A 26,368-nucleotide genomic window follows, 5' to 3' on the forward strand; every position below is an offset into this window, starting at 1 on the left:
AACAAAAAACGAATTGAAAGAACAAGCACCGCCATTTTTTAAATACAAGTGGTCGTGACACGATTATCGCCTTATATATACTTAAAAAAGTTGTTGATAGTTTCCAGTACTTTTATACCAAACCATTGTAGGATTGCCATTTTTACTATTTGCAAACCGGGTACCAGTGTGACCGTTAAAATACTGCACAAGCGAACAGCTGAGTTGTTTGTGTTGGCAGGGTGGCAGCACTGCCACGCCGGCTCTGACCAATCAACGGCAACCACGACTCACACACACAAACGCAGTTAGCTTTTGCTTTTGATTTTTTGCCAGTCGTCGTGTTATTTTCGACGTGCGCCCGCTTTTGCTTCATTCATTAAAAGATAAGCCAAGATAATAATGTGCGATTGAATCAATCGTACTCTAACGCAAATCATTAACCACGTAGCATATAATACTAAAATAAATAAGGAAACATGCAGCTAATCAAGTGCTTGCTGCTCGTTCAACTGGCGGCGCTCTTCTGCCTACTGCTGGACGAAGCGCAGGCGGCGGGCAGAGACTTCTACAAGATACTGAACGTGAAGCGCAACGCCAACACAAACGAGATAAAGAAGGCGTATCGCCGTCTGGCCAAGGAATTGCATCCGGATAAGAACAAAGATGATCCAGATGCATCCACCAAGTTCCAGGATTTGGGCGCCGCCTACGAAGTCCTCTCGAATGCTGACAAACGCAAGACTTACGATCGCTGTGGCGAGGAGTGTTTGAAGAAGGAGGGCATGATGGATCACGGTGGCGATCCGTTTGCTTCATTTTTTGGAGACTTTGGGTTCCCCTTTGGCAATGATCATCATCATCAGGATACGCCCAGAGGCGCTGACATTGTAATGAACATGTTTGTGTCGCTGGAGGAGCTATACTCAGGCAATTTCGTGGAAATTGTGCGCAACAAGCCGGTTATGAAACCAGCCTCCGGCACCCGCAAGTGCAACTGTCGTCAGGAGATGGTTACTCGCAATCTGGGACCAGGACGCTTTCAAATGATACAGCAAACGGTGTGCGACGAGTGTCCCAACGTTAAGCTGGTCAATGAGGAGCGCACACTGGAAATAGAGGTGGAACAGGGAATGGTCGATGGTCAGGAGACACGCTTTGTGGCAGAGGGTGAACCACACATCGATGGCGAGCCGGGAGATTTGATTGTGCGTGTGCAGCAAATGCCGCATGCTCGGTTCCTTCGCAAGGGCGACGATCTGTATACAAATGTCACAATTAGTCTGCAGGATGCCCTTGTGGGCTTCAGCATGGAGATCAAACATCTGGATGGACACCTGGTGGGCGTGACGCGGGAGAAGATCACGTGGCCAGGAGCTCGCATTAGGAAGAAGGGCGAAGGCATGCCGAACTTTGAGAACAACAATCTTACGGGCAATCTCTACATCACCTTTGACGTGGAGTTCCCCAAGCAGGATCTGACCGAGGAGGACAAGGAAGGTGAGTTTCTAAACCGATAAAACTGATAATTAAAGCTTAATCTCTTCGCTTCTCTTGCAGCTCTTAAGAAGATACTCGCACAGTCGTCCATAAATCGCGTCTACAACGGGCTGTGAATGATTCTCACTTGGGCTGTACTTTAAGTAGATGTATTTATTGTAGATGTGTGAAGAAGACTTTGCTATAACTATAACTATAGTCTAGAGAAACTGTGAACTAAATCAATTTTGGAGGCGTGCCAACAAGTCGCCACAACAGCAACATGAACAGGAAACAAGAACAGAAAAAATGCTAAAATAAAAGAAAATCTAGAAATTATAATTAAAACATTTTAAGTCATGAATTTAGTTAATAAGTTTAATGTGTTCGTTGTAGTAGTAGTTTAAGCGCAGCTTTTTCTTTGCACATGTGGCAGCGCTGCGGACAGCTGTGCATAGCGCAGGACAATAAGAAAGGAGGCCCACGCCTGGCAAAGAATGGTCTTTTTATTTGGCGCATGTGGCAACGCTGTGAACAGCTGTGCATGGCGGCGCAGGACAATAAGGCGGAGAGAGTGAGAGCGAGAGAGAGCGCACCTGGCAAAGAAAAGTGCGTGACAGAGCGTTGAAAGTTTTCAGCAGTGCGAACGTAAGGCGGAAACAGCGCTGCAGCATTTTATTTATAAAAAATCGACAAAAAACTAATTCAGTAAACTGAAAATTATAATTCATTTGTATTGCACAAATCTAAACGCTGTTGGCATTTAAAAATACGCCCTCTAATTGGAGAACCGTTACACGAACACTTAACCTCAAAAGCAGCGTCGCACAATTCGCATTAAAAATTCAAGAGCAACATTTTTCACAGCCTTCGTAGCAGAAAACAGCAGCAGCAAGTAAAAAGCGCAAATAGATGATGAATGTCGCCTGATTAACCAAAACAATTCGAGGTGAGTTGCCAAGCCCCGATAGAAAATTGCAAAAATCTTTTCGCCACTGAGTAGCAGTAGCTTCCTTCTTTCCCTTCCCCTGCTCATCCCTTTCATCCTTTTAAATTTTTGCCTTCCCCTTCTCCGCCCACAGAGTTGCGCTCTTTTATCGATTTTCTCTGCTACGCTGCCCCTTTTACACGAATTGACCCAAAAACAAAATAAGAAAGCTTCGGTCGTGTGTGTGCTCGACTTTAAGATACCCTGTAGATTTTTCAAAATATATATTTTTAGAAAATTAAAAATTGAATTTTAAAGGTCAATTTAATTTCAATATTTACTTCACAGTACATTTTACTTAAATCCAAAATAAATAACTTAGATTTATATTAAAAGTAAACATCATTCCCTTATACCTTTCTGGCTGAAGGGTATAAAAGTGAAACGGGTAAACGCTTCAGCCGGCTTCAGGTTGCGTGTCTGTATTGTGCCGTGCCAAGGGGCCGTACCCTTAATTAATTGGCCAGTTGGTCACTAGGTCCTTGTCCTCGCCTCCTCCTTTTCCTTTTATTTACTGCTCGAGTATTCAAACTATGTCACATTGTGCCTTGGACCTATTTCAGAAGATTGCACTTGCCCACGCACTGCTTGATGACATCCAAGCAACTTTTGATCTTCATTTTGCTGCTGATACCATGGCCACCGTCGAACGTTATCAAGATACTCTGCTCGCGAGATAACAGTCGCCTGGTGCGTAAGATTGTGCGCTCCAAGTGGACGCCCATACTGGACAAGCATCAGGTGAGTTCACAAAACAATCCTGAAGGACTTGCTTACTAATCTGATGTACAGGTGAAGCTGCCCTTGGAGTGTCCGCTGCATCCTTTGAGGGATGTCTTTGCACCGCGACAGGATGAGAAGCAGCGGGATCGACCCACGCAATGGACATGCAGACGCTGTGGCAAAAGCTTCTACCAGGAGAAGTATCTGGATCTACACTTTGACACGCGGCACAAGTCCATCATCAATGAGGTATGAAATAACTACATAATTCATTAAAAGATTCTCATATTTAATGCATTCTCATTTGGGCAGGCTGAAGACTCCGTTTGCTTGGCCGACTTTTGTGACATCATGCGTTGCGAAGTGTTCCAAACGGAGGACGCTTCGAGCCTCAAGTTTGGCGATCAGCACATCGTCACCGATATCGAAGTCTGGGGTGACTCTCTGGGTCAGAACTCCGCACTGGCCAAAGCGAATGCCGCCTACTTGAGTTTAATACCAAGGTGAGAGTTTAATGCTTTACAAAAGTGCAAGGTACACTAAATGAAAGATAAATCTTCCCTGAAGAACTTCCACATTGAGTGCCACGCGTGCCGCCAAAGTACAAAATCGTCAATTACTCCAAGAGAAGCCAAGCCAAAGCCGCGAGCAATCGCAGCAGTCTGAGGCAGCAGCAACAGCGGCAACAGCTGCTGGCGAGGAGCCCAAGTCGGCGGCCGAGAAGCTGCTGATGAAGCTCAAGGAGCTGGGTCAAGCGCACTTAAAGCGCACTGAGCCAGAGTCCAAGTCGAAGGCAGAGCCGAAGCAGAACGAGACAGATGAGGAGGGCGAGGAACACAGCGGCGATGCCGAGGGCAGCGGGCAACCGAATGCTGCGACCAAGACGCCGCATGGCGAAGGAGCAGAAGCAGCTAATGGCCAGGCTAAGGTGCGTGCCAACTGTAAGCCCGAAGAGCTGAGCAAGCTGAAGTCACGCTGTGAATTGCTGCTGAGAGGTTGCATTGGCGGCTTGCTGCTGTCGATGTCGGATCAGTCGTTCAAGGAGATGGAGGAGGAGATGAACAAGGCGGTCTGCTGGTACCTCACCTGTGATCGGTACTGGGAGGATGGCCCATTGGAACCACGTGCCTTTCCCTGGGGTCTCATTGTCATCCTGATATTTGTGCTGTCGACGGGAATTTGCTTCTGCTACTACATCATTTGGATACTGTTCGAGTAAGTGTTGAGCTGCCTTGCCAAGCCGGGCAGGCCCTGAGAGATTGTGATTGAGCAAACCCAAGTCATTTGTTTCAGCTCCGAAGAAACGACAATCAATGCCAACAGCCACTATGCAGGCGCCGCAGTCGGAGGCAGCATTTACATGCCTGCCCCCCATCATCACTACCATGTCGACTATGCGACACATCATCCGCACGAGCTGCAGCAGCAGCATCAGCAGCTGGACGGCGTCGCGATACCTGGTCGGACTGTCGCGGACCAACAGCAGCAGCAACAACAGCTGTATTACCCGCAACAACAGCAGCAGCAGGTGGCGGCGGCAGCGGTATCAGCGCGAGATTTGTACCCAGAACCAGTGCAATATCATCGACACAGTCCGCGACACTACATCGCCGATCAGCGTCCAGCGGGGGCAGCGTCGCTGGGCAGTCAGGGTACGCCCACCTCGTCGGCAGGCGTCCGGCAAGTGGGAGCGTCCTCCTCCAACGCCAACACGCCCTTGCATCATCGTCACTCGACGAGCCTGGTTTACCCACAGGACATTTTAGACCGACGCGACTATACAAATAGCTCCAGCCGCCCCATAGCCACAAGTGTGGTTAACAATGCAAGCGCTGCTGCTGCTGCAGCTGGTGAGCCGCCGCGTCATTACAACACACATCCTCGACCGCTGGAGACGCGTCATCGACATGTGGGCGCCTCGCAGCAATCGTTGCGCACTTCTTCCTCCACGCACGAGATTGTGCAAAGCGAGATTGGTGGTGGGCAGAACGAGCACTACATATACGTGACGTATCCGCCGGATCTGAAGAAGCGCTACTTTGACAAGTACGAGTAGCCTAGACACGAGACACGGGAGCAACCAAAGAACGACCTCTACTAAGAGAGAGAGAGAGCGTAAAGGAAACGAAACCAAATACTAAAACGATAGTTGGACGAGAACCTTACCCCAGTTGGTTTTTTACTTTAGCCTGCAAATACTAGATTTGTGAACTGTGCTGTTTTTTTAAATCTACAAAAAAATCGATTAAAATGCAATACATATTTCTGTATATAAGTAAAATGAAGCCTAACGAATGCAATTTCAAATTCAAATATTACAATTTCTTTACTATGCAACACTATAACAGAACAGCGCTGCCACATCGCTGGAAAAAGAAACAGAAGCAATTGTGACGTCACAAGCTCCACCGCAAAAGCGAGTTGCCAAACGTCTGGAAGAAAAAAGAAGTTTCAGAAGAAAAGACGCGCGTGTTTTTCGGTTTGCAATAACATTTACATAAAACATTTATTTCAATCAATATTTTAGTTGCCGTTAGTGTTGTGTGTGTGTGTGAGTGTTTTGTTGTGTTATTCAAATAGTCACAATTGGACAGATCGCATCGCTTTGGATTATCGCATTCTTGCTTAGACGCTAAAAAGTACAATGAAAAAAGGCTCCATCGAGATGCACATCGCACACTTACATACATATAAAGGTAGGCTACAAATTTACATACATACAAATCTATCAAAGTGTGAATGTGTGGGTGAGAACATTAAGATTTAAATTTAGTACTGTTGATATTGGTTGCCATTTTTGAGGTTATGTACATATTACAGCTTTTTTGTTTTTGTTTTTTCTTTTTGTTGCATAGATATAATAAATATTATTACATTTAGTGGGCTAGCGCTTTGCATTTGATTTTGCTTTTGTACTAAAATTAAGCGTATTACTTTCTACTACTTTGATTTGTATCGAAAAGATTGCACAAAAATTAGCTGAAAAATAGTATAGTATTGAATTAATCCGAAAATTCTATACATATAAAGATTATAGCTAAACATTTATAAATAACATTTGATAGTGTGTTTACTAAAGGTGTATTTTGTTTTTGTTTTTCATTTTTTTTTTTGGTCCTTTGGAATGTGTTGCAAGAGAAATGACATCGTAAATTGTATATTATTTAATTTATATTTGCAATTTTGCAATTTTTGCTATAGGTGGTCTCACTTGATTAGTCTAATAAGTTAACCTAAACCATCTACTAGCCAACTAGTAGTTCAGGCACTGCCCTTGACAATGTTTTGTTTGCCCGGTCTTATATAAACCTAAACCATGGCGTATCGGATCAGTCCAGCCTAACGAATCTTCGAATCGAATTATCGGACTGTAACAAACCATTGTCTAAAACTCTATAAATATATAGTAGTGTGTGTAAATAAGTGTGTGTGTGTAAGGCCCAACCAATAATGGATCTACATTTTTATTTAATTTTCTATTTTTGTATATTCCCTCTCCTAACATAAATTGCACTATAAAACAAAACAAGTCTTGAACTAAGAACTGAACGCTAACAGGTCTCTAACAATAAGATCTAACAGCTCGTCCTTTTTTATTTAAATTGTTTCTTTTTTTTTTGGTCTAGGCTGCACTTTGCTGCTCCCCAAAATGTGAATTTGTCGAAGGCAGTTGCAAAACTTAAGCTAACTCTATTCAACTATTTAAATTTAAAAACAACAAAAAACGTAGTTTAATCATCAACAGCGAATCAAGGGCTAGGCGATAGCGTGGGCGCACATTACGAAGGGGGCGTGGTGAAGGGAGGGAGGGAGGGTAGCCCACGGTCATCATGCGGTCTGATAAAAGGGCTGACCCTCGTCGTCATAATTACAGTGTGGCTCATGTTGACAATTTGTGAGCTGCGCGACACGCAAAAATCACATACACACTTGTATCTCTCACTATTTGTATCTCTACATCTATCAGTAATGTATCTGTATCTGTCTCTGTAGCTGGGAATGTATCTCGTGTATCTACGGCTGCAACAATCTGTTTTCCTTGCTCTGTGTCTGACCTCTGATGACAAGTGCTTTCAAATTGTTCTCTAAAAATGCTGATAAACATTGCAGCGACTCTACTCGACTGTTTAAGCACCTTGTAGCCAAAATTAATGCTTTGCAAAGTTTAATTTGTAATAAGTTTTTGATAGATTCTCACTTTTTTCTTACATTTTTTCGACAGCTTCTTTAGTCTGTTTATAAAAAGAGTGTACTCGACTGCTTTACACTCTGTAGGAAAGATATGTTGTATCAGCTTCAGCTCTTTTAAATCATTCAATGAGTTTTTGCTCGATTTTTACTTTACTCTCTGCTATTGTCTCAACTTTTTCAACTTTTCTGCTATTCCATTTGACTGTCAATTGTATCTCGAGGGTATCACGAGTGAAATAACTCTATATATAGTATATGAAGATAAGTATTTATATGACTGAAATGACATATACGCTCAGTTTAAAAGCTAATTGCACGCGAGTGCGGCTAAAACACTTGTACTCCCAACAATCACATCACCACTAAATGTTCTACATAGAGTAATGGGTCACTTTTGCGTTTATGCCTCCCCCTCTTGCCCCCTCCGCGTTCACCACAAAATAACTGCACTTGCTGCATCTAAATGCCGAGATTCGAAACAAAAACAATATTATATTTGGGGGGTTTTAACACGATATTTGCATGTAAATATTGCACGGATATCTACAAAATAGATTTTTAAGACTAATTCTCTGCTCTTCTCTTTCTCTTTCACTATCGTTCTACTGCTCTTTCTAATTACAATTTAATTCTCTGCTCGACGTAATCGTAATTTATACATATTATCTAGATATATATTAAAAATGCCAAAAAATTTGATGTACATAAACAAGTCTTTTGAGATTCTCGAAATGTGTGTCTGTGTTTCTGTATTCAGGAATGTGTGTATGTGTGTGTGTGTGGGGATAATTTGAATCCAAATTTAAAATCCATTAGGCACGCCAGCGCTGAGCTCTTCGGTGATTCATTTACCAGTTGATTGCCTGGCTTAAACGTTCTTGATGGCAATTCCACCTATCGGGTTTCCCGATCTACGACCTCGGCCCTTGCACTCTGAACCCTGGACTCTAAACTTTTGCGCACTAAACTAGGTCGTCGTCGCTTGTACTTCTTGAGCACTCGCTGGGCGTGATAGAAGCGACTGATGTTGCTCTGCACGTACTTTGAGTGCAGATACTTGAGAAACTTCCGCCGCTCTCCGCTTTTGCTCTTCTCCGACGGCACCTCGACCACTTCCTCGTGGTGTATGAACTGTGCTCCATCTGCCTCCATTTCGGACTCGGCTTCGGGTTCAGCGAGCAGCTCGATTAGTTGTAGTGTATCAGCCTGATCCTCTTGTTGTTGTTGATGCTGTTGCTCGCTACCTCCGTTGACCACACCGAGAATGTTCTCGTTCATGTCGCACTGCACCACATAGAGATCGCTGCTGTTGTTGTCGAATATCTCCGCAAGATTTATCAGCAGCACATCTGCGCCAGCTGCTGCTTCCTCTAGATTCTTGCGCGTTTCAGCTTCGGTCTCTGCCTCGCAATCCTCGGGATCGGAGGCGACGCCAATTTGCTGATACATCTCAGCCAATGCCTCCTCCACGCTCAGCTCACGTTGGGGTTGCGACTCCGACTTGGGCTTCGGGGAGCAGGCGCCGTTTCTTATGACTAACTCGCTACTTTTTAAGGAACTATTTAAGGCAATTTTACTAAGGTCACTTAGCTTTGGTACTTTGCTGGTCTCCACCTGCTGCTCGGCATCTGATTTCGGGGGGCTCGCTTGAGGTGCTTTCACCTCCTCCTCGTCGGCGTCGCCATCACTCTCGAGTATCTGCTTGAGCTTGGCAATATCGTTGTTGGACACCTTCTCAAGCGATTCCTGCTGTTCCAATGCTGCATTCGCTGGCAGCTCCACGCTTGGCTTTGGCTCCACTGCCAGCTCCTTTTGCAATGCGGCCAACTCATTGAAATCGCTCTCCTCGCCAGAGCAGCTGCTGCTTGAGCTACTCGCTGCCTCCGCTTTGTCGTCGTTGCTGCTGCTGCTTGAGTTGGAGGAGTCCTCGCTCGACGAGCTGCTCGATGAGGAGCTGGACGTGGATGCTGACGAAGAGGACGACGACGAGGACAGGCAAATTATTGTTGTGGCTGCTGTGGTGGTTGCCACGGAAAGATCCTCCATGCTGTTGCGCAGCCAACGTTGGATTTCCAGCTGCTTCGCTTGCTGGGGTCTTATTTCCTCAGACTCCTCGCGCAGCTTGGCCTTGGGCGATAGATTGATGTTCTCCACATCGTCGAAGCCCTTGAAGCTGCCCAGCAATTCCACGGATTGCAAGCTGTGAATCGAGTCTCCGCTGTGCACATCTAGGTCGAGTACCGCGGCTGTCTCCGTCTGCGTCTCTGTTGCTTGCTGCGGGGTTTTTGACTCAAGTGACTTGCAGTCTAGACTCTCTCGCACTGCAAAGCCACTCTTGATGACCGTCTCGCGACCTGTGGACGACTCCGCCGAGGCACTAACTGCAGAGGCACTGAGTCCCTTGAGACTAGGTGGGCTCTGCAGTTGTGGTTGCTGCTGCGGATGTTGCACATACTGCATGGCGGACTGTCGCTTGATGAGTGGCAGGCGTCGCTCCTTGCGCAGTGCCAACTGACGGCGCATGCGCTGCATTCGCTGTTGCCGCACCGAGGATTGGGCGAACTTGCGACGCAGCTGCTTCATCGTGCGGAAGTAAAAACGATGCTTGATCTTGGGACTCTCGAACTCGAGTATCTTGAGCATTTTGATGCGATTCCTACGTCTTCGAGCGAGCAATTTGCGACTGGCTCTAGCTGCAGCCTTGGCAGTTGGCATTGAAATTGGGGGAGCTGGTGAATTTACCTTGGCAGCAATTTCGTTGTTAGGCTCCGTTGTCTTTCGCTTGCGTTTGTAGAACTTGAAGCGCTTTGCATGCTCCCCAGACTCGCTATTGTCCGTAGTTTTCATTCCTGTTTCGCTGTCGCTGTCGTCGATCTTGTGTATGAATGTCTCGTATTCCTTCTCGAACGTCGACTCGTTGGAGTTGCTGGTACCCTGATCAAACTCGATGCTGGGCTGAGGTTCAGCCACCGCCTCTGGGAGAGTAGCAGGAATGGGAATGGGACTAGGGAGAGGTAGAGGTAAAGCTAGTGGCAGCGGCTCCTCGGCCACGACAACCGGATCTCGCAGTATCGCAGCAAGCGCATCGCTATCTCCAGTCTGCTGTTCGTCGGACTTCTTTAGCCGCAGTTCGTCCAGTTCCTTCTCCACATCGAAGCTGCCAAAAGAGTCGTCGACGTGCGCCTTTTCGTGGTGATCAATGATAATATCGGGCAGATTGAGCTCGCTCACCTGCGGCTCAACGACAGCAGTGGCTGCCGGACCCGCGGGTGGTAAAGTCTCATACATGAAGCTGGAGGGGGCAGGAGGAACTGGAGCGACTGGTGCCACAACTGCCACCGCCTGAGGTGGCAACTCAACTGCGGATTCACCACGCAGCTGACAGACGGTGGGCAGTTCCTCCTCGTCGTCATTCCAACTGGCCAGAAAGTCGCGTATATTCGAGCTATTTGAGCTCGGAGCCCCCGGGGTGTTTTGTGTCTTGTGTCCCTGGGGAGCAAAGTGCGGAGCTGCTCCCGCAGTGTGCAGGTCATAGCCCACATAGCTGTCCACATGCGCCTCCAGATTGCTGAGATTGCTCATCGGCGGCTGCGCCGACTGAGCCAAGCAATAGCCGCTGTTCGAGGCGGGCGCAGGCGCCACCGCTGCGGGCAAGGGACGCTTGCGGTATTGATACTCGAGCGAGGCGCCCGTCTGATAGGGTTGAGCACGATGCGATTGCTGCGCAGCGGCATAGCCCAGGTTGTCCAGGCTGCTGAGATCATTGTAGTAGGCGGTGCTGACGTTCGCCTCGAGGCCAACAGCACCCAAGCCTCCCATGTTCAGCTGCTGCACATAGCGCTGCTGCTGACTGCTGTTGGGCAGCGTGGGCGGCGTATTCGTGGCTGTGTTGGCGCCCGCTGGCTGCGGCACGTAGCCATAGCTGCGTTGTGCTGCCTCCGCGTAGTAGAGATCCGTCGGATGCTTGAGCTTGTGGCCCGCATTGCTGGCGGGATATTGCGGCACCGAGCTGTAGCCATTGCTGCGGGGATAGTAGCAACTCTGCTGTGGGAAGGGCTGAGTGCAACAGCTCTGTCTGGCATTAGGAGGCGGCGCATTGTCCGCGGGATTGGGCCACATGCCACGTGCAGCGTAGGGTTGAGCGAGGTGATTGCTCTGATAGGGATTTGTGCCGGGATACTTGTCGTACTTGTAGTACAGCTCATTCCCAGCGCCAGCCACTGCTGCTGCTGCTGCGGTGTTGGGCGCAGCAACTGCTGTGGCATAAGGCAACGCTGAGGTGCCCGCATTGCTGGGCGCACTTTGATAATCCACGCTCCAGTGGCAACTGGCTTCCCTGGCAGTTGCCGACTTGCGATACGCAGACTCTGCTGTCAACTCCGGGGGACTGTAAAGTGGGGCAGGGGCGCCAAAGCTGAGCGGAGCTCCATTCGGGGAGTAGAGCGACATGGCGTACTTGTCGTAGTAAGCAGAGGAGCCAGCATTTGTCCCTGTGGCTGCTGTTCCTGCTGCAGTTGCTCCTGGACTGCCGTAGACAGCGGGCGCCAGGTTCTGGTAACGGCTGCTTGGCTTGATGGCCGCATAGCTTGGCTCCAGAGGCGGCAACTGTTGCTGTTGCAGCGCCTGCTGCTGTTGCTGGTGTTGATGTTGCTGCTGTGCATGCTGCTGATGTTGCTGCTGCGCATGTTGCTGATGCTGCTTGTGTGCGCCCAAGTTCATGCCCATGCTCATGCTTAGATTGTGAGGTGACATGCTGTGGGGCATCATGCTTAGGTTGTGATATTGCTGTTGACTTTGGAGTTGACTCGGTTGCTGTGGCAACTTGTATTTGTAGGCCGCCTCGTAGGGATTGCTGTTGGTCGCGTAGTTGCCCATCGGCAACGGCATCGACATGGACATTTGCTGTGTGGGCGGTGGCTGTGCATAGAAGGGCGTGGCCGCCGCTTGAGGTTTGTTGCTGCTCGAGTTGCTGCCGAGCGAGTTGCCGAGGGAATTGCTCTGGCTGTTGCTGTGACTGTTGCTCCCAAGGGAATTGCTGTTGCTGCTGTTGATGTTGATGTTGTACTTGGCACTCGTCGCTGCCGCCGCCAGCTTCTCGTAGCGTGGCCCATTGTAGTTGTAGGCACTGTAATTGTACGCATCCAAATTGTAGTTGTAATTCTGATGATAGAAGTGTTGTTGCTGCTGCTGCTGCTGCTGATGTTGCTGCTGCTGCTGTTGTTGTTGTTGTTGCTGCTGCTGCTGCTGATAGCGGTGCTGGGCATCGAGGCTGGTCAACGCTTCGCTGTAGAAGGGCGCCACAGTGGCAATTGTGGCCATTGGCATTGACGTCGATGCCGTTGCCCCCTCGTATTGCCCTCCCCCGCCTGCTCCCGGTGTGGTTGGCGTCGTCGTTGCGCTGCCGTAGCCGCTGCTGGCGCTACTGCTGCTGCTGTTACTGCTGCTGATGCTACCAGGGCCAGAGTTGCCGCCCACTGCAATGGCCATGGCGGCCGCGTCCATTTTGCCAGCTGCAACGACAAAGAAGCCAATTAATGAGAGTGATAAATGGCAGACACGCAAAGAGAGAGAGAGAGAGAGAGAGAGAACACTGCGAGCATGTCGTAAATAAACAAATGAAGGCAACAACTTGAAGCTTAACATGCATTTGTTGTCGGAATACCCTGTAAGTAGCAATTGAAGTGCGGTAAGGTGGTATTGACTTAACTTAAATTCATTATTCAGTTGAGGGAAATCGTAACAATTTAGGTTCAACTTTGGATTTATTAAATGTATACGCGAATATACCCTGTAAATAACCATTTGAATATAGAATGAAGAAATAGGAGTAAAATAGAGTAAGGCAGAATTTAGCGAAGTAATAATACGTCTCAAAGCTTAACTTAAAGCAAAGGGAACAATTTAAAGCCTTACATTCGTTAGTGAAATACCCTGGAAATGATAATTTCAAGGCAATGAAGTATCAAGAAAAAAGGAATACAAAAGAGTAAGGCACACTTTAGAGAACTCATATTTCAGGCTTAATAAAGTTTAACTTAACTTTAGGAATATCAACAATTGAACTTTTTATACACATTTATTGCTCAAATACCCTCGCCTAAACGTGTCAGAGTCAGATTAGAAAAGTCTCGGCAAGCTGCTCTATTTTCGGGTTTGATAAACATAAATTTAAATGCTGGAATTTAATCCCGAATTTGACCCACTTCAAGTTGGCATTTTGATGAAATCTTAATGAAAACTTTGAGGAATTCCTAACAGCTTTGCTATGTAAAAATGCGAGACTCCTAGCTAGCGATTTAGTGGGTGTGATGAAAGAATTTATTATACATGAAGTGAGAGATAAATTTTGGTTGTGGTCGCTATTGCTTAATGTACTTCGCTTGGTTAATACTTTGAAAACAAATGATTTAAATTAGAGTTAAATCTTATACAATGACTTTCGCTTTATACACTAACTGCTTAAGCTGCAAATATAAATTCAAACTTTCTCAAAAGAAAAACATTTAGATTAGGAATTTCCATAAAAACTAAACTCAATATATGATATCATAGTTATTGACCCATGATGAGTTGAAATGAATAAATAAATAAAATAGAAACTAGGCAAATTAGATTAAAATCAAATCCCTTTGTTTTTAATATTACTTCATATTCAAAAAGTTGCCTTACATATTATGTAGATAAATGCAACTACCTTTTTAACTTTACTAACAATTAAAAAGGCTACATTTGGTATAATGATATAGTACTAAATTTAAAATATACCATAGAGTACAGAATATACCAGATTTTTGGACTAAGTTCTTTATAACTGATACAATTTGTATCATTTAATCATCACAAACTTAAAATACTTTTCTACCCTATGTGTAGGGTATAAAAAGAATAAGGACAATAGACTCCAGAAGCGCCTCAGCTTAAAATAGGCAAAGCAATTGACTGCGATTGAGGTCGTAATTCAGAGAATTCGATTATAGCCTGACTTCTGAATAGTTAATAATGTCAGGCAGGTAATCAGAGAATGGGATTAAGAGGGAAACGCGACTTTATCTACGTTTTTAGCTACGATTTTGAGTGCTACTTTAAAGTTGTCTCTAATTTGGGCAAATGAAACGCGCTTATTTATGTTATGCTCTTTGCAAGGGCATAAGAACAAAAGCAGACGATAAATATACACATGAGCGAGTGTGTGTGGAATTATTCATTGTTTACAGTTGGCGCAGTGCCCCATAACACACACACACACATACGCACAGAGTCAAGTACACACACACACAGTGCAGCACAGGAAAAAGCAATTATTGCATGGCATTTGAATGAAAAATGGAAAACCCGCAACCCTCTGGCAGGTAGCTTAAACCATTTGTTGTGCTCAGCTTGCTGTTGTTGTTGCTGTGCTCCTAGATGTCGAGTTAGTTGTTGTTGTTGTAGTAGTTGTTCTAGTTGTTGTTGTTGTTGTTGCGGGTGGGCGACTTTAATGGTCATAAATGTCGCAGCACGCGCGCTCTTCTCTTGCCTCTCTCTCTCATTCTCTCTGGCATTCCTGCACTCCTCGCTTTCAAGTGTGTCACTGGGCCTGATGTCTAAATGCTGCCCAGGCATTTTACCCCCCTTCGCCCCCCTTTCGCTTTCATCCCTTCACTCACTTGCTAGCTCTTCCCTCCCCTCGCTTTGCCCCTTTGACACTCTGTCAACTGAAACGCGCCGCGCGTCAACTTTGTGAAATGCGATTGTTCATTAAATATTAACGATTGCCACCCCTTCACTATGTCCTTCCGCTTTACCCCACTACCCCTCCTCCACTCCCCCCGCAGAAGGCGATGGACAATGGACGACGACAGCACGTCTGCTCTTTCTATGTGCTCTGCTGTGCGGACGACGCTCAATGTCAACGCCCAACAGTCGATAGAAGTGCTTTGGAAGAGTCTGCTCGACTTGTAAATACGCTGGAGAAATCTTTGGCATGATATATGTGCAATCAATGCCACTTCAAGGCAGTTAGATCTCAAATTTTGGAGTGTTTCTTAAGTGATAGAATGGGATACATTTATTAGGTATTTTATTCTGAAAGAGAGTCTGCTCGACTTGTAAATACGCTGGAGAAATCTTTGACATGATCTCTGTGCAATCAATGCCACTTCAAAGCAGTAAGATCTCAAATTTTGGAGTGTTTCTTAACTGGGATATATTTAATAGGTATTTTATTCTGAAAGAGAACATTTTGACATCAATTTATCATTCTCTATTTCCAATTATAGCACCTTCTGACCAGTTTCCTCCTTTTCATAAAAACTTATTATAGCATTGAAGCATAAACCAATAACAGTAAATGTGCTATAGTCCCTATTTATAACTCTCCATATGCAACTAAATCAAATTCTAATCAGCTTCCTCTTTGGCATAAAAATTTAAATCATATATGAACAATTTTTTTAAATATGATTTAAAGCAGCAACAATCAATCAAAGAACATGCTTTAAATTTAATGACTCAAAATTTCAAAATATTTTACATTGGGATAAAGAAACAAATTGTATATTGCTACAAATTGAATACTATTGCTATTTCTATTTTATCAGCTGCCTTTTTCCAGTCCATATCATTCACTTTAAGTGGTTTTGCAGGGTATTCGAAAAGGAACAGAAGCCACAAAATGCCATAAAAGTGGGCCACACACACATCGACACACACAAGCATATGCGGACTCGAAAATAATTGTCTAGATAATTGCGACTGACTGCGAGCTACTTTAAGCCGATAGCCAATAGATCTACCCTCGAGTCCAGACTAGAGACACTCCTCACTCTTCACTCTCCATTCCCTTTCTCCATTCCCCCCTCTGTATCTTGCATTCCAAATGAGCTGCGATGGGTTTTTCTCTTTTTTTCCATTCACTGACAAATTGACCACAGAGACAAAGACAAAGACAATGACCACCTGTGACCAGCAGACGAAGCAGGCAGCGGTCAGCGAAAGTGCAAGTTGCAGTTGCACTCGAAGTCGATTTTGCTGTTGTCGCTGCTGTTGTTGTTGTTGTGCCGTTGTGTGCAGCACGCATACGCCCCGTGCGCCGTTGGCAGTTTGTGTGATAGACGCAGGGTGCTGAGGCAGCAGCAGCGGCGGCGGCAGCAAAGTACATAGAGGAGTACATAGAACCGTCGAGCACTGTATTCATTATGCTAATTCACTTTCATTCACTTTCGATGCGCGACTCCACGAATTACTCGCACTCATGTTAACTTCTTGACTGAGAGTCGAAGCTTGATGCGTTGGCCAACTCATTGATCGCCATGGGGGAGGGGGGCGTGGTCAGAGATTGCGGATGGCAGATTGCTGGACCTTGCCACTAACCTCTGACCACTTGGACTAATCACTAATGAGCCGCACTACGCAGCAGCGATATCGATGGCTTTTAGTGTAATTGAGCGTGTCCAAGTGGGGCAAAGCAACCACACATCATTCTCATCCATTGCCAATATCATCGTCATTATCATCATCATTATCATTATCGGCATAATCGCGATCGAAATGAAAATGAATATTCAATACTCTCGTTAAAGGTTTTTTTTTTTTTTTCGTCTACTATTCAAATTACTTTTGTTGGTAAAAAGAAAGAAGTTGTTTCCTCTGCTTATCTGATCGTGTGCAGAATCTTGTCAACAGAACCTTGTTCAACAAAAATTCATCAAGTTTGCATTTTGAGGAAAAGGAAGTAGAAACTCAAATACCCTTCTAAACTTTGCTCTTGCTTTTGTATGTGCAGCGATGTGATAAATACATTTAAATTCAGTCAATTCTCAATTCAGTCTTTAAATTTCTATTCTTCAAAGCAAAGAATATAAATATTTCATTAACATCATTTCATTTAAAAGGGAAGTTATTTTTATTGAAACAAATAGGAATGTATTTAATGAATTTACATATAAAAGTAAAAGAGTATCTCATGTGCTACTATGCAATAATTTCATGAAATTACATTAACAGAATCAATAACATATGTGTATGAAAATATGGAATAGTAAAAGAACTTAAAGTTAAATGAAGACATAAATTTATAGAGTTTGATATAGAAAATATTAAATTGAACATATTTTAAAAGTAGAAAAATTCGAGTACGAAATAAACTACTGGGAAAATGTTTAATGAGATTAGAGAATGTTACAATTTAATATATTTAAAAACAAGAAATATATATGAAATAAATTACGTGAAAGATTGTGAAACTAGAAAATTTTTAAATAAGAATAAAGAATCATAAAATGAAATACATATATTCAAAAACTAGAAAATTATGAAATGAATTAAATTTTATGATGAAGTTTAATTGAAATATATAGTAAGCAAGGTAAAATAATAAGCACAGCTAAATAGTAGAATAATTTTAGACTTTATCTCAATCTTTTTTTTTATTTTTTGTAAATATTGATCATAAAATACTTGAGTATCGATTATGTTATTCAAATAACTTTAAACTCTTTCTCTAACTACTTTATTTTTGTGTAAATATCGATACAAAAATAAAAGAGTATCGTCACTTTACTTCACTATAAAACGCAACGACCTCTGTGCAATGAGGCAAAAGGGACAGGGTATATTGAAAATCTATACATACGTAAGCGTATGGAAATCCAAAACGAAATCGAAGACGTTTCGCTTTGGGTCTGCGGCTCAAACTTAAACTCAAACTCGAACACAAATTCGAACGTCGTGCATATCGATGTGACTCTTGTGTCTCTTTTTTGCTGTGCTGTGCTGTGCTGGGTGCGAAGGCAGCGGTAAAGGCAACGGCAACGGCAACTGAGACGGAAACCGGGCCAGATGTTACGATAGATTGCGATATTGATAGATTGCGTATACGAGGCGTTGAATAAAAGAAAAGTGCGCGAGCTGCAAAATGCAAAATAAATCAAATGCGACTTGAGAATCGTCTCAATTATGTTGCCATATGTTGCTTGCCCCAAAAAAAAACGCGCGCAACAGCTTCACACACACACACACACACAGACACAGAATATATTTTACACTGACCGCGCTCGATAGTGTAGTCTAGTTAAGAGGGCTGGAACTACGCGGCGTATGCGTAATTTTTAATTAAATAAAACACACAACTTCCAAGACGTGCGAAGCAGCTTTGTTTTTTATGGCTGCTGCTGCGTGCGACTTGCAGCTAAAACTTTTCCATCTGTTGCCGAGACGCGCGAGACGCAAAGCAACGGCATGTGAATGTGAATGAGATGCGGTTGGCGTCGCTGCTGGCGTCGACGCAGACGCAGACGCCGGCACACAAAACAGAGCGGAAAGTCCTGTTTAACGGACGACAAAAAAAAAAAACAGAAAAGAAAAGGGTGGCAACGCTGCCACACTGGCACATGACAGGCCAAGTGTATTAGTGTATGTGTGTGTGTATGTGAGGCTCTCGTTTGTGTGTGCGAGTGTTGTTGTTGTGCTTGGGAAAACAAGTGGTTGCCGTGGTGAGAAAACAAGTCAAGCGCCGGCTGACGAGGTATAAGTGAGACAGAGAGAGAGAGAGAGAAAGAGAGTGGGAGACAAGGAACGCTGGCGTCTCTTCTGCACATTTGACAGCTGCAGCTTTGGCGGAAATGAAGGCGTACACATGTATTCACACACACACACTCACACAGCTGTAAGTCTTGCATGCACATGCATGTCTGCTTGCCTAGTAGTTGCTCATAAGCAAACATGACAGTCACCCCCTTTCCCCTTTCCTTACAGTGCACGCTCCCATTAACGGCCGGTGACGTTTCGAATGGCGTAGCATGACAAACAAGCGACAAGCGACAGGCAGGCAACATAAGCAAAGAGACAGCATTTGATTTTCCAGGTGGGGAAATGTAGTACCGAAAAAAAAAGTAAAGTAAATGCAACTGTAAAGCGAATTAAATCAAATTAAATTGAACGCAGCAGCAGCAACGGCAAAAAGCAGAAACAACGGCTACAAATTGAAAATATAACAACACCAACAACAAAACCGATTTGCGGTTGCTTTGCAAAAAGGGAATTGACAAAACCAAAAACAAAATGGGTGAAAAACGAAAACAAAATAGGCGACAAACAGCGACAGCAAAAAAAAAACAACGACAACGACAACGGCAACGGCAACCATAAAAGCAGCGCGCAATCAAAAGATAATAAAAAAGCCGCGATTACACTGACAGCCAAAGCAGCGGCAACAACAACAACAACACTAAACGTTGGAAGTGCTGCCCCACACACACACATTTATATATTGAGTTGTTGATTATGCATGCGTGAGTGAGTCTCGCAGCGAGCGCAAAGGTGAAACGAGAACGAAGAAGAAGAAGCAACAGCACACTAGTGGCGTCAGCTGCGACGCCAACGACGCTGTCGCTGTCGCGGTCGCGAAAGAAGCAATAGCAATTCAAATGCAAAACAAATTTCAGAAATCGAACAGCGCAGCGAAACAAAAACAAAGATGGCAAGAAGTAAAGCACAAAAGCAAAAGAGACACAGTTGGAAACTTAGTCAGTTGGTCTGTGAGTGTGTGTGTGTGTGTGTCCAAGGTGGGAGGGGGAAAAGGTGCACGGCAGAAGCCACGATAAATATCGATTGAAAATCAATAGGTTGTCTCCTTCGTCTGTCCGCTTCCCCACCACCACCATCTCCGCTCGTCTATCTCTGGCATTCGTAGCGTGTACTGAAGCCCTATGCGCATTTCCAGTCCAAATTCCAGCCCACCGGCACACTTACATATGTAAATATATGTCGCTATGCATGTATACAGCTGTATTTACACACATACATCAATAACTACACATGCATGCGTATGTACTACACACACACGTGCGTGTTGCTTGCGTTGACAAGCTCGGCTTGATAATTTAAACACGTACGCTACCCCTGCTGCTGCTGCTGCCAGACAGACACACACACACACGCACATATTCATATGTACATTTATACATATAGAGCAAAACAGATGGGGGAAAACACAACAGGAAAGAAAGTGAATTGTGCTCGACTATGCGATACCTACTAGTATTTTTTAGTAGTTTTTTAATATTAATTCTATAAAATTGTTGTGGTTTTTTATTTAATAATCATCAATACCAGTGAAATATGACCCTATTAAACTTATACAATTCCATTACTCATCTGTCGAAATTTATATAGAAATGTATTAGTAAGGGAATATAGCTCATGAACTGAAACATGATTGCTGTAGCAATAACTCATTTCATCATCATCACAGTATAATACCCTATCCCTTTATTGTTAGCGGGTATAAAAAGCAACAACTAAAATGTCAACACACTTTTGCTGCTGCTTTTGTTATTGCTGTTATTGTAGGTGCTGCTGCTGCTGGTCTTGTCATTGTTCTTGTTGTTGTCTATCTGTTCATGTGTGTGTGTGTGTGTGTTTTTGGGCTGTCGGTTGTAATCAACATTGTCGCCGTCGCTATTGGGGCGCAAAAAAAAATGCCAAAAGAACAGAAAAAGTAGAGCACCCCAAGATTGCGTTGACTGCGCTGTTGGCAGCATAAGCCATACTCAGCGCAAAAGCGACAGAGAGAGAGAGCGAGAGGGAGAAAAAGTGTGAGTGTTGGGGAGTGAGGTGAAGGTGGGGAGGGCAGCTTGAAGCCAGCGTATGCACTGAAGCAGCAAATAAACCACGTATTCACACACACACGCACACAAAGAAAAGCTCTCGGCATTCATAAAGCATACGCTATAGTTAACATTACACGAACACACACGCATACCAATACAAACCTCAACAGTTTTTCGACATTTTGTTGCTATTTTCGCTGTCGCAGTTGCAGTCGCTGTCGCTGACGCAGTCGCTGCCTCTGCCTCTGTCGCTGTCGCTGCTCACTTAAACGTTCTGCCGACGCGTCGTTGTTGCTTGTTGTTATTGTGTTTGTTTTGTATCTGCTTTTTGATTATTTTGTTGCTGTTGTTGTGCTTTGTGCACTGTTACTTGTGATATAATTTGATAAATTCTGCCTTTTGGGCCCGTTTTATTTATTGCATTCAATTATCATTTTTTTACGCACTACACACAAACACAAACACACACACTTCCACACTGGCAGCGCTGTCGACGTTGCAGTCGCTGCCGCTACCGCTGCTGGTGCTTGGCACAAATTTATTTGCCCCAAGGTAATGTCGCTGATAATACGCGCTCTTCTGCACTTTACTTTTTTTCCCCCGATTTATTTTTGCTTTATTTCTTTTTTGTGTCGTGTTTGTAAAAAGAGACGTTTATGAAACACAATTTGTGTGTAATTTGCAAGCTAGAGATACAGATACAGATAGAAATACACACGTACACAAAACGCGACTGAAGCCGGCATTGACAGCGTTTCCAATTATTATTATTATTGTTATAAATATTGCTGAGGCACTAGGGGAGAACGCTGTACAGGTGGCAAGCAGCGTGGCGAATCCGAGCAAAAATCGGCGCGTAAATTGTACAGAACTAAATAACAACAGACGGCGACGACGACGACGTAGTAAATATAGCAGTAGTTGTAGTAGTAATATTAAACAAAGTTTGTAACAACGAACGCAAAGAAAATAAACACACTCAAACACATACACACGTAACGAGACGCCCCGTAAAAAACACGAAACGAAACGGACGTGCGCTCTATCTGAAAGTCGAGATACGAATGCCAGCAATGGTAAAGCACACAAAACAACAACGGTGCGACGGCGACGACGACGACAACGACAGCAACGGCGACTGAGACTGCGACGGCAACTCTGACTGCGACTGAGAGCTAAAAGTTAAGAGCTGTGCTGAGCGCCAAGCACGCGCCAAAACGAAAGCTAGTAAAAGTTCGGGAGCGAGCGAGCGCTGTATGTGTGTGTGTGTGGGTGTGCAATAGTATGTGTGTAGTATAAAAACATATATTCGGTTGTGTGTGTGTCTGTTTGGAAGAACTTCATACAGGTGGTTTTAAAAGTCGTAGCAGTTATTTCATCACAGCGGCATTGACAGCGTCAACAATACCAACAACGGCAACGACCAGCGGCGACAGTGCTAATTGAACACGACGTTCTTTATTTACAGTTAGCACAACTCCAGCGGCCGTTCCATAATTAGCTAGAATTTGTTTATTTTTCATGCCTGCTCTTTGGCGCCAAAGTACGCAGTTGCACAAGCTTGCCACTTTGGCACAAATAGTTGAATAGAGTTGCCAGATAGTTGCGAGGCATGGCAACTACCTGTGGCATGCATAAGTGCAAATAAAAACAAGCCTTAAATAGGTAAAACGTCGGTAGGCATAGCAGCTAAAATTTACATTGTTATTTTTAAAATTATTAATATATCTCTCAACAGCGTTAAAATAATTGATTCTTGTATTTGCCTTCAACAGGTTGTCACAGCTGCTGGAAGTTCACAATAGACGATGTGACCAGCCGACCGTACCTAGCAACAGCTGTGTGTGGCGTTGCCAGAAATCGTTTCAGTGAAATCGATATACACAGCTGGTTATCGAATCACAGCATAAGTAGAAAATTTTTATTGCAAAGTGACGCGTTCATTCTCCGCAAATTATTTGTGATAAAAGTGTTAAGAGTACAGTTCTATTGTTTTACTAACGAATTTCAAGATGACTGAAGAGTGGCAGAGTCAAAACTTTCGTCAGAATGTGATTTCCAAGATGTGAGTAGCGTAATTCAAGTGTTTTATAAAGTGGCTTGTTTTGATTTGTGGTATTTGGTGTTTTTCCTCCTTGGCAGCCATGATTTGATACCGCAAGGCGGCAGTGAGCCGAACAAGAATGCCAGCGTCATGGAGAGTCACATTTTCCGCAAGTCTCGCAACAAGGATGAGTATTTGGGCCTGGTGGCCAAACTCTTCATGCACTACAAGGACATGTCTCAGCGCAAGTCAGCTCAGCAACAACAGCAGCAGCAACAACAACAACAGCAGCAACAACAGCTGCAGCAACAGCAGCCGCCGCCGCCCAATGCTGAAATGGGTCAGCAGAACATCATGCAGGATCCGTTGAATGCGCTGCAGACGTTGGCCAGCCAAGGCAATCGTAATCCGCAGCTGATGCCGATGTCTGGTGCACCGCAGGTACCTAATCAAATGGTGGCTGGCGGCCCTGTTGGCCCAGGTACCGCCTCAAATTTGCTGCAATCACTCAACCAGCAGCGTCCCGGGCAGCAGCAACAGCAGATGCAACCCATGCCCAATATACGCGGCCAGTTGCCACAGCAGATGGTGCAAGTGCAGCAAATGGGCGCGGGCAACGGACCCGGCGGACCCATGAATGCCATGGGCCCAGGACCAGGTGTTCAAGGGCAGGGACAGCAAGGCATTGTGCCCAACCAAATGGTGGGACCGGGACCCAACAGTGGACCCACTGGACCAGGCCAAATGTCGCCCATGGTGGTGAGTATAAATGATTGATTAATATTGTTGTTCAGTAATGATTATATTTGAGTATATGCATTTAGTTACTAGTAATGACGACTTTATTAGAAAGTGCATTTGTCAAGTGAACTCGTTTTGTATTACAAAAAGTTCATTAAAATTTATCCTTTTTTACTTAAACAGATTAATATCAAGAAAAAAAACAATATGTTTTAGACGAAAAGTATTTACAAAAAAAAAACTCAAGGATTATTGGTTAAAAATTAATAAAACCAACTAAGGAAAAGCATTTAAGATGCAAATAACCATTGCCATGTAATTTGTGTGATATATAACTTAATGATTTTTATGAAGTATGAATATTTATAGTTGAAATGTAACGTAATGTAGTCAAATCGTAATGCTAGTATTGCTTTAATGAATTATATATAACTTGTATTATCGAGAATCTAAATCTAATCATTACCATGTCAAGTTTATAGTACATATAATAATTCCTCTCTGTTTACTCTCGTTACAGCTGGGCATGAATCCCATGATGCGTCTGCAGCAAGGCATGCAGGGCATGCCCTCGAACATGCAACAGCAGCAGCAACACAACGTGGTGGGTGGTCCGGCGGGTCCACAGCAGCAGGTGGGCGGTCCAGCTGGGCTGCCGCTGAACGCCGTGAATCCCATGGGCGGCATGAACGTGAACATGGCACCGAACATGCAGCAAAAGCCCAGTATGGGACCCATGGGGCAGACACCGCAAATGTTTCCCAACAATCGAGGCGGAGTTGTTGGCGGTGGACAGCAGCAACAGCAGCAGCCGTTTATGCGCTCAAGTCCCTCGCCAGCTGATCCGCAACAGTTGCAGCAACTGCAGCAATTGCAACAACAACAGCAGCAGCAACAACAACAACAGCAGCAGCAGCAACAACAGCAACAAGTGCAGCAACAACAGCAATTGGTGGGCAACCAAACGCCCACGCAACAGCCTCCAACTCCACAAATGCCAACACCTCAAATGATACCAAGTCCGGCGCTTGTGCCGCAGTCGAGTCCGCAAATGATGATGCCGAACTCGCAGCGCAACATTCGCCAGCAGTCGCCGAGTGCATCGATCAATACCCCCGGCCAGGTGACTGGCAACAGTCCGTTCAATCCCCAAGAGGAGGCGCTATATCGCGAGAAGTACAAGCAGCTGACCAAGTACATTGAACCGTTGAAGCGTATGCTGGGCAAGATCAGCAATGATGGAGCCAGTAAGTAGATTAAATACATCTTAAGGAACTCAATTAATAAGCTCTCTTCTTTCGCAGATGTCGAGAAGATGACCAAGATGAGCAAGCTGCTCGAGATCTTGTGCAATCCAACGCAACGCGTGCAATTGGACACGCTGCTCAAGTGCGAGAAGGCGCTGGAGAAGATGGATTTGTGCTCCTACTCCGGTCAACAGTTTGGCGTAAGTTGAACAACTTTTCCCCACTTCTTTCTCTTTAATTCTCAACTTCTTTTACAGAAATCTTCGAATCCGCTACTCGAAGTCATCAACACAACGCTGCAGAGTCCGCTGGCCAATCACACGCTGCATCGCACTTTTCGTCCCACACTCGAGCTGCTCTTTGGCACCGATATTTGTGCTCCGGTGCCCGCCAAGCGACCGCGTCTCGAGGACAAGAGCTCGCCCTTTGATCAGGACGTGCCTTATGTGCTGCAAGGCGAAATCGCTCGGCTCGACAGCAAGTTCAAGGTGAAGCTGGACACCACAGCGCAGAACAACAACAAAGCCATTCGATTGATCTGCTGTCTCGACGACAAGCGATTGCCCAGCGTGCCGCCCGTGAGCGTTAGCGTGCCCGAAGAGTATCCCTTCCAGTCGCCGGACTGTTCGCTCACCGAGCAGGAATACTCGGCCACGCCTTTTCTGCAAATGGTGCAACAGGCGCTGGTCGCGCGCATGTCCAAGCTGCCGAGGAACTATTCGCTGTCGCATCTGCTGGACACCTGGGAGATGGCTGTGCGTCAAGCGTGCTCGCCTCAATCGAAGCCGCGACCCATTTGCGAGTTGAGCGCCTTGCTGGGTGTTTAAATCGCGAATCTCCGTACTCCACGTACTTATAGAGGAGTATGGCGAGGATCTCTCTGTCATTATAGACTACACATCTACTCTAAATTGCTTATCCCTTATATATATAATTGGAATATATTGAAATCCGCATGGAGTTTCTCAACTGAAAATACACATTATGTATGCTCAAAAACACCGACAGCGTTGGACGAATATAAGGAGATATCCAGGAATTTATTTATTATATTAATAGGATCTTCTGATGGTGTATTAATCCAACAGCTCCTGAACAACAATCAAGCAATAGTTCCAGATTAGTAGCAGAAATTCGTCTAGGATCTTCTTATGGTGTATTAATTCAACAGTTCCTGAAGAACAATAGGACAATCAAGCTGTAGTTCCAGATTAGTAGCAGCCCAGAAACAATTCATCTAGAAATCGCATCAAGAACTTATTCAATTCAAAATCAATTTACCAGTTCCTGATTGTAGCAGACACTTAAAGGAATTCATATCCCCATTTCTGAAGAAATCAAAATCAATTTACCAGTTGAATTTAAAAGAATTCGAATCGCAATCTTA

The 26,368-nt window shown here is 44.7% G+C and overlaps 4 protein-coding genes across 7 annotated transcripts; 3 read left to right on the forward strand and 1 right to left on the reverse strand.

Moving 5' to 3' along the window:
- Positions 1 to 274: 274 nt before the first annotated feature.
- Positions 275 to 1,800, forward strand: LOC132793145 (dnaJ homolog shv). Its single transcript, XM_060802867.1, has 2 exons — positions 275 to 1,479; positions 1,540 to 1,800. The coding sequence occupies exons 1-2, from the start codon at positions 459 to 461 to the stop codon at positions 1,593 to 1,595; spliced, it is 1,077 nt and encodes a 358-aa protein (XP_060658850.1). The 5' UTR covers positions 275 to 458; the 3' UTR covers positions 1,596 to 1,800.
- Positions 1,801 to 1,930: 130 nt separating this feature from the next.
- On the forward strand, positions 1,931 to 5,466 carry LOC132792705 (uncharacterized). Of its 4 annotated transcripts, none has more exons than XM_060802271.1 (6): positions 1,931 to 2,407; positions 3,013 to 3,187; positions 3,239 to 3,418; positions 3,482 to 3,672; positions 3,737 to 4,384; positions 4,463 to 5,466. In XM_060802271.1, exons 2-6 carry the CDS (start codon positions 3,038 to 3,040, stop codon positions 5,223 to 5,225), a joined length of 1,932 nt encoding a protein of 643 aa, XP_060658254.1. In that variant the 5' UTR covers positions 1,931 to 2,407; positions 3,013 to 3,037; the 3' UTR covers positions 5,226 to 5,466. The 4 variants fall into 4 exon arrangements, with proteins under 4 accessions (XP_060658254.1, XP_060658176.1, XP_060658334.1 ...); XM_060802193.1 differs by having other exon boundaries at positions 3,010 to 3,187; positions 4,463 to 5,465; XM_060802351.1 differs by having other exon boundaries at positions 3,010 to 3,187; positions 4,450 to 5,085.
- A 765-nt stretch (positions 5,467 to 6,231) lies between these two features.
- LOC132792440 (uncharacterized) lies at positions 6,232 to 22,026 on the reverse strand. The gene is made up of 2 exons (XM_060801857.1): positions 21,112 to 22,026; positions 6,232 to 12,870 (listed from the first exon to the last, which is right to left on the reverse strand). Exon 2 carries the CDS (start codon positions 12,860 to 12,862, stop codon positions 8,255 to 8,257), a length of 4,608 nt encoding a protein of 1,535 aa, XP_060657840.1. The 5' UTR covers positions 12,863 to 12,870; positions 21,112 to 22,026; the 3' UTR covers positions 6,232 to 8,254.
- Positions 22,027 to 22,738: 712 nt separating this feature from the next.
- LOC132792611 (mediator of RNA polymerase II transcription subunit 15) lies at positions 22,739 to 25,808 on the forward strand. The gene is made up of 5 exons (XM_060802079.1): positions 22,739 to 23,014; positions 23,092 to 23,752; positions 24,255 to 24,981; positions 25,039 to 25,181; positions 25,239 to 25,808. The coding sequence occupies exons 1-5, from the start codon at positions 22,962 to 22,964 to the stop codon at positions 25,806 to 25,808; spliced, it is 2,154 nt and encodes a 717-aa protein (XP_060658062.1). The 5' UTR covers positions 22,739 to 22,961.
- Positions 25,809 to 26,368: the final 560 nt, after the last annotated feature.

The sequence above is a fragment of the Drosophila nasuta genome, chromosome 2L (genome assembly GCF_023558535.2).
Source record: "Drosophila nasuta strain 15112-1781.00 chromosome 2L, ASM2355853v1, whole genome shotgun sequence".
NCBI lineage: Eukaryota > Metazoa > Arthropoda > Insecta > Diptera > Drosophilidae > Drosophila > Drosophila nasuta.

Coding starts and splice junctions, on each gene's coding strand:
- LOC132793145 (XM_060802867.1), top strand. CDS start 459: ATGCAGCTAATCAAGTGCTTGCTGCTCGTTCAACTGGCGGCGCTCTTC. Junction 1,480..1,539: donor GACCGAGGAGGACAAGGAAG/GTGAGTTTCTAA, acceptor CTTCTCTTGCAG/CTCTTAAGAAGATACTCGCA.
- LOC132792611 (XM_060802079.1), top strand. CDS start 22,962: ATGACTGAAGAGTGGCAGAGTCAAAACTTTCGTCAGAATGTGATTTCC. Junction 23,015..23,091: donor CAGAATGTGATTTCCAAGAT/GTGAGTAGCGTA, acceptor CCTCCTTGGCAG/CCATGATTTGATACCGCAAG. Junction 24,982..25,038: donor GATCAGCAATGATGGAGCCA/GTAAGTAGATTA, acceptor CTTCTTTCGCAG/ATGTCGAGAAGATGACCAAG.
- LOC132792440 (XM_060801857.1), bottom strand. CDS start 12,862: ATGGACGCGGCCGCCATGGCCATTGCAGTGGGCGGCAACTCTGGCCCT.
- LOC132792705 (XM_060802271.1), top strand. CDS start 3,038: ATGACATCCAAGCAACTTTTGATCTTCATTTTGCTGCTGATACCATGG. Junction 3,673..3,736: donor TACTTGAGTTTAATACCAAG/GTGAGAGTTTAA, acceptor TCTTCCCTGAAG/AACTTCCACATTGAGTGCCA. Junction 4,385..4,462: donor ATCATTTGGATACTGTTCGA/GTAAGTGTTGAG, acceptor CATTTGTTTCAG/CTCCGAAGAAACGACAATCA.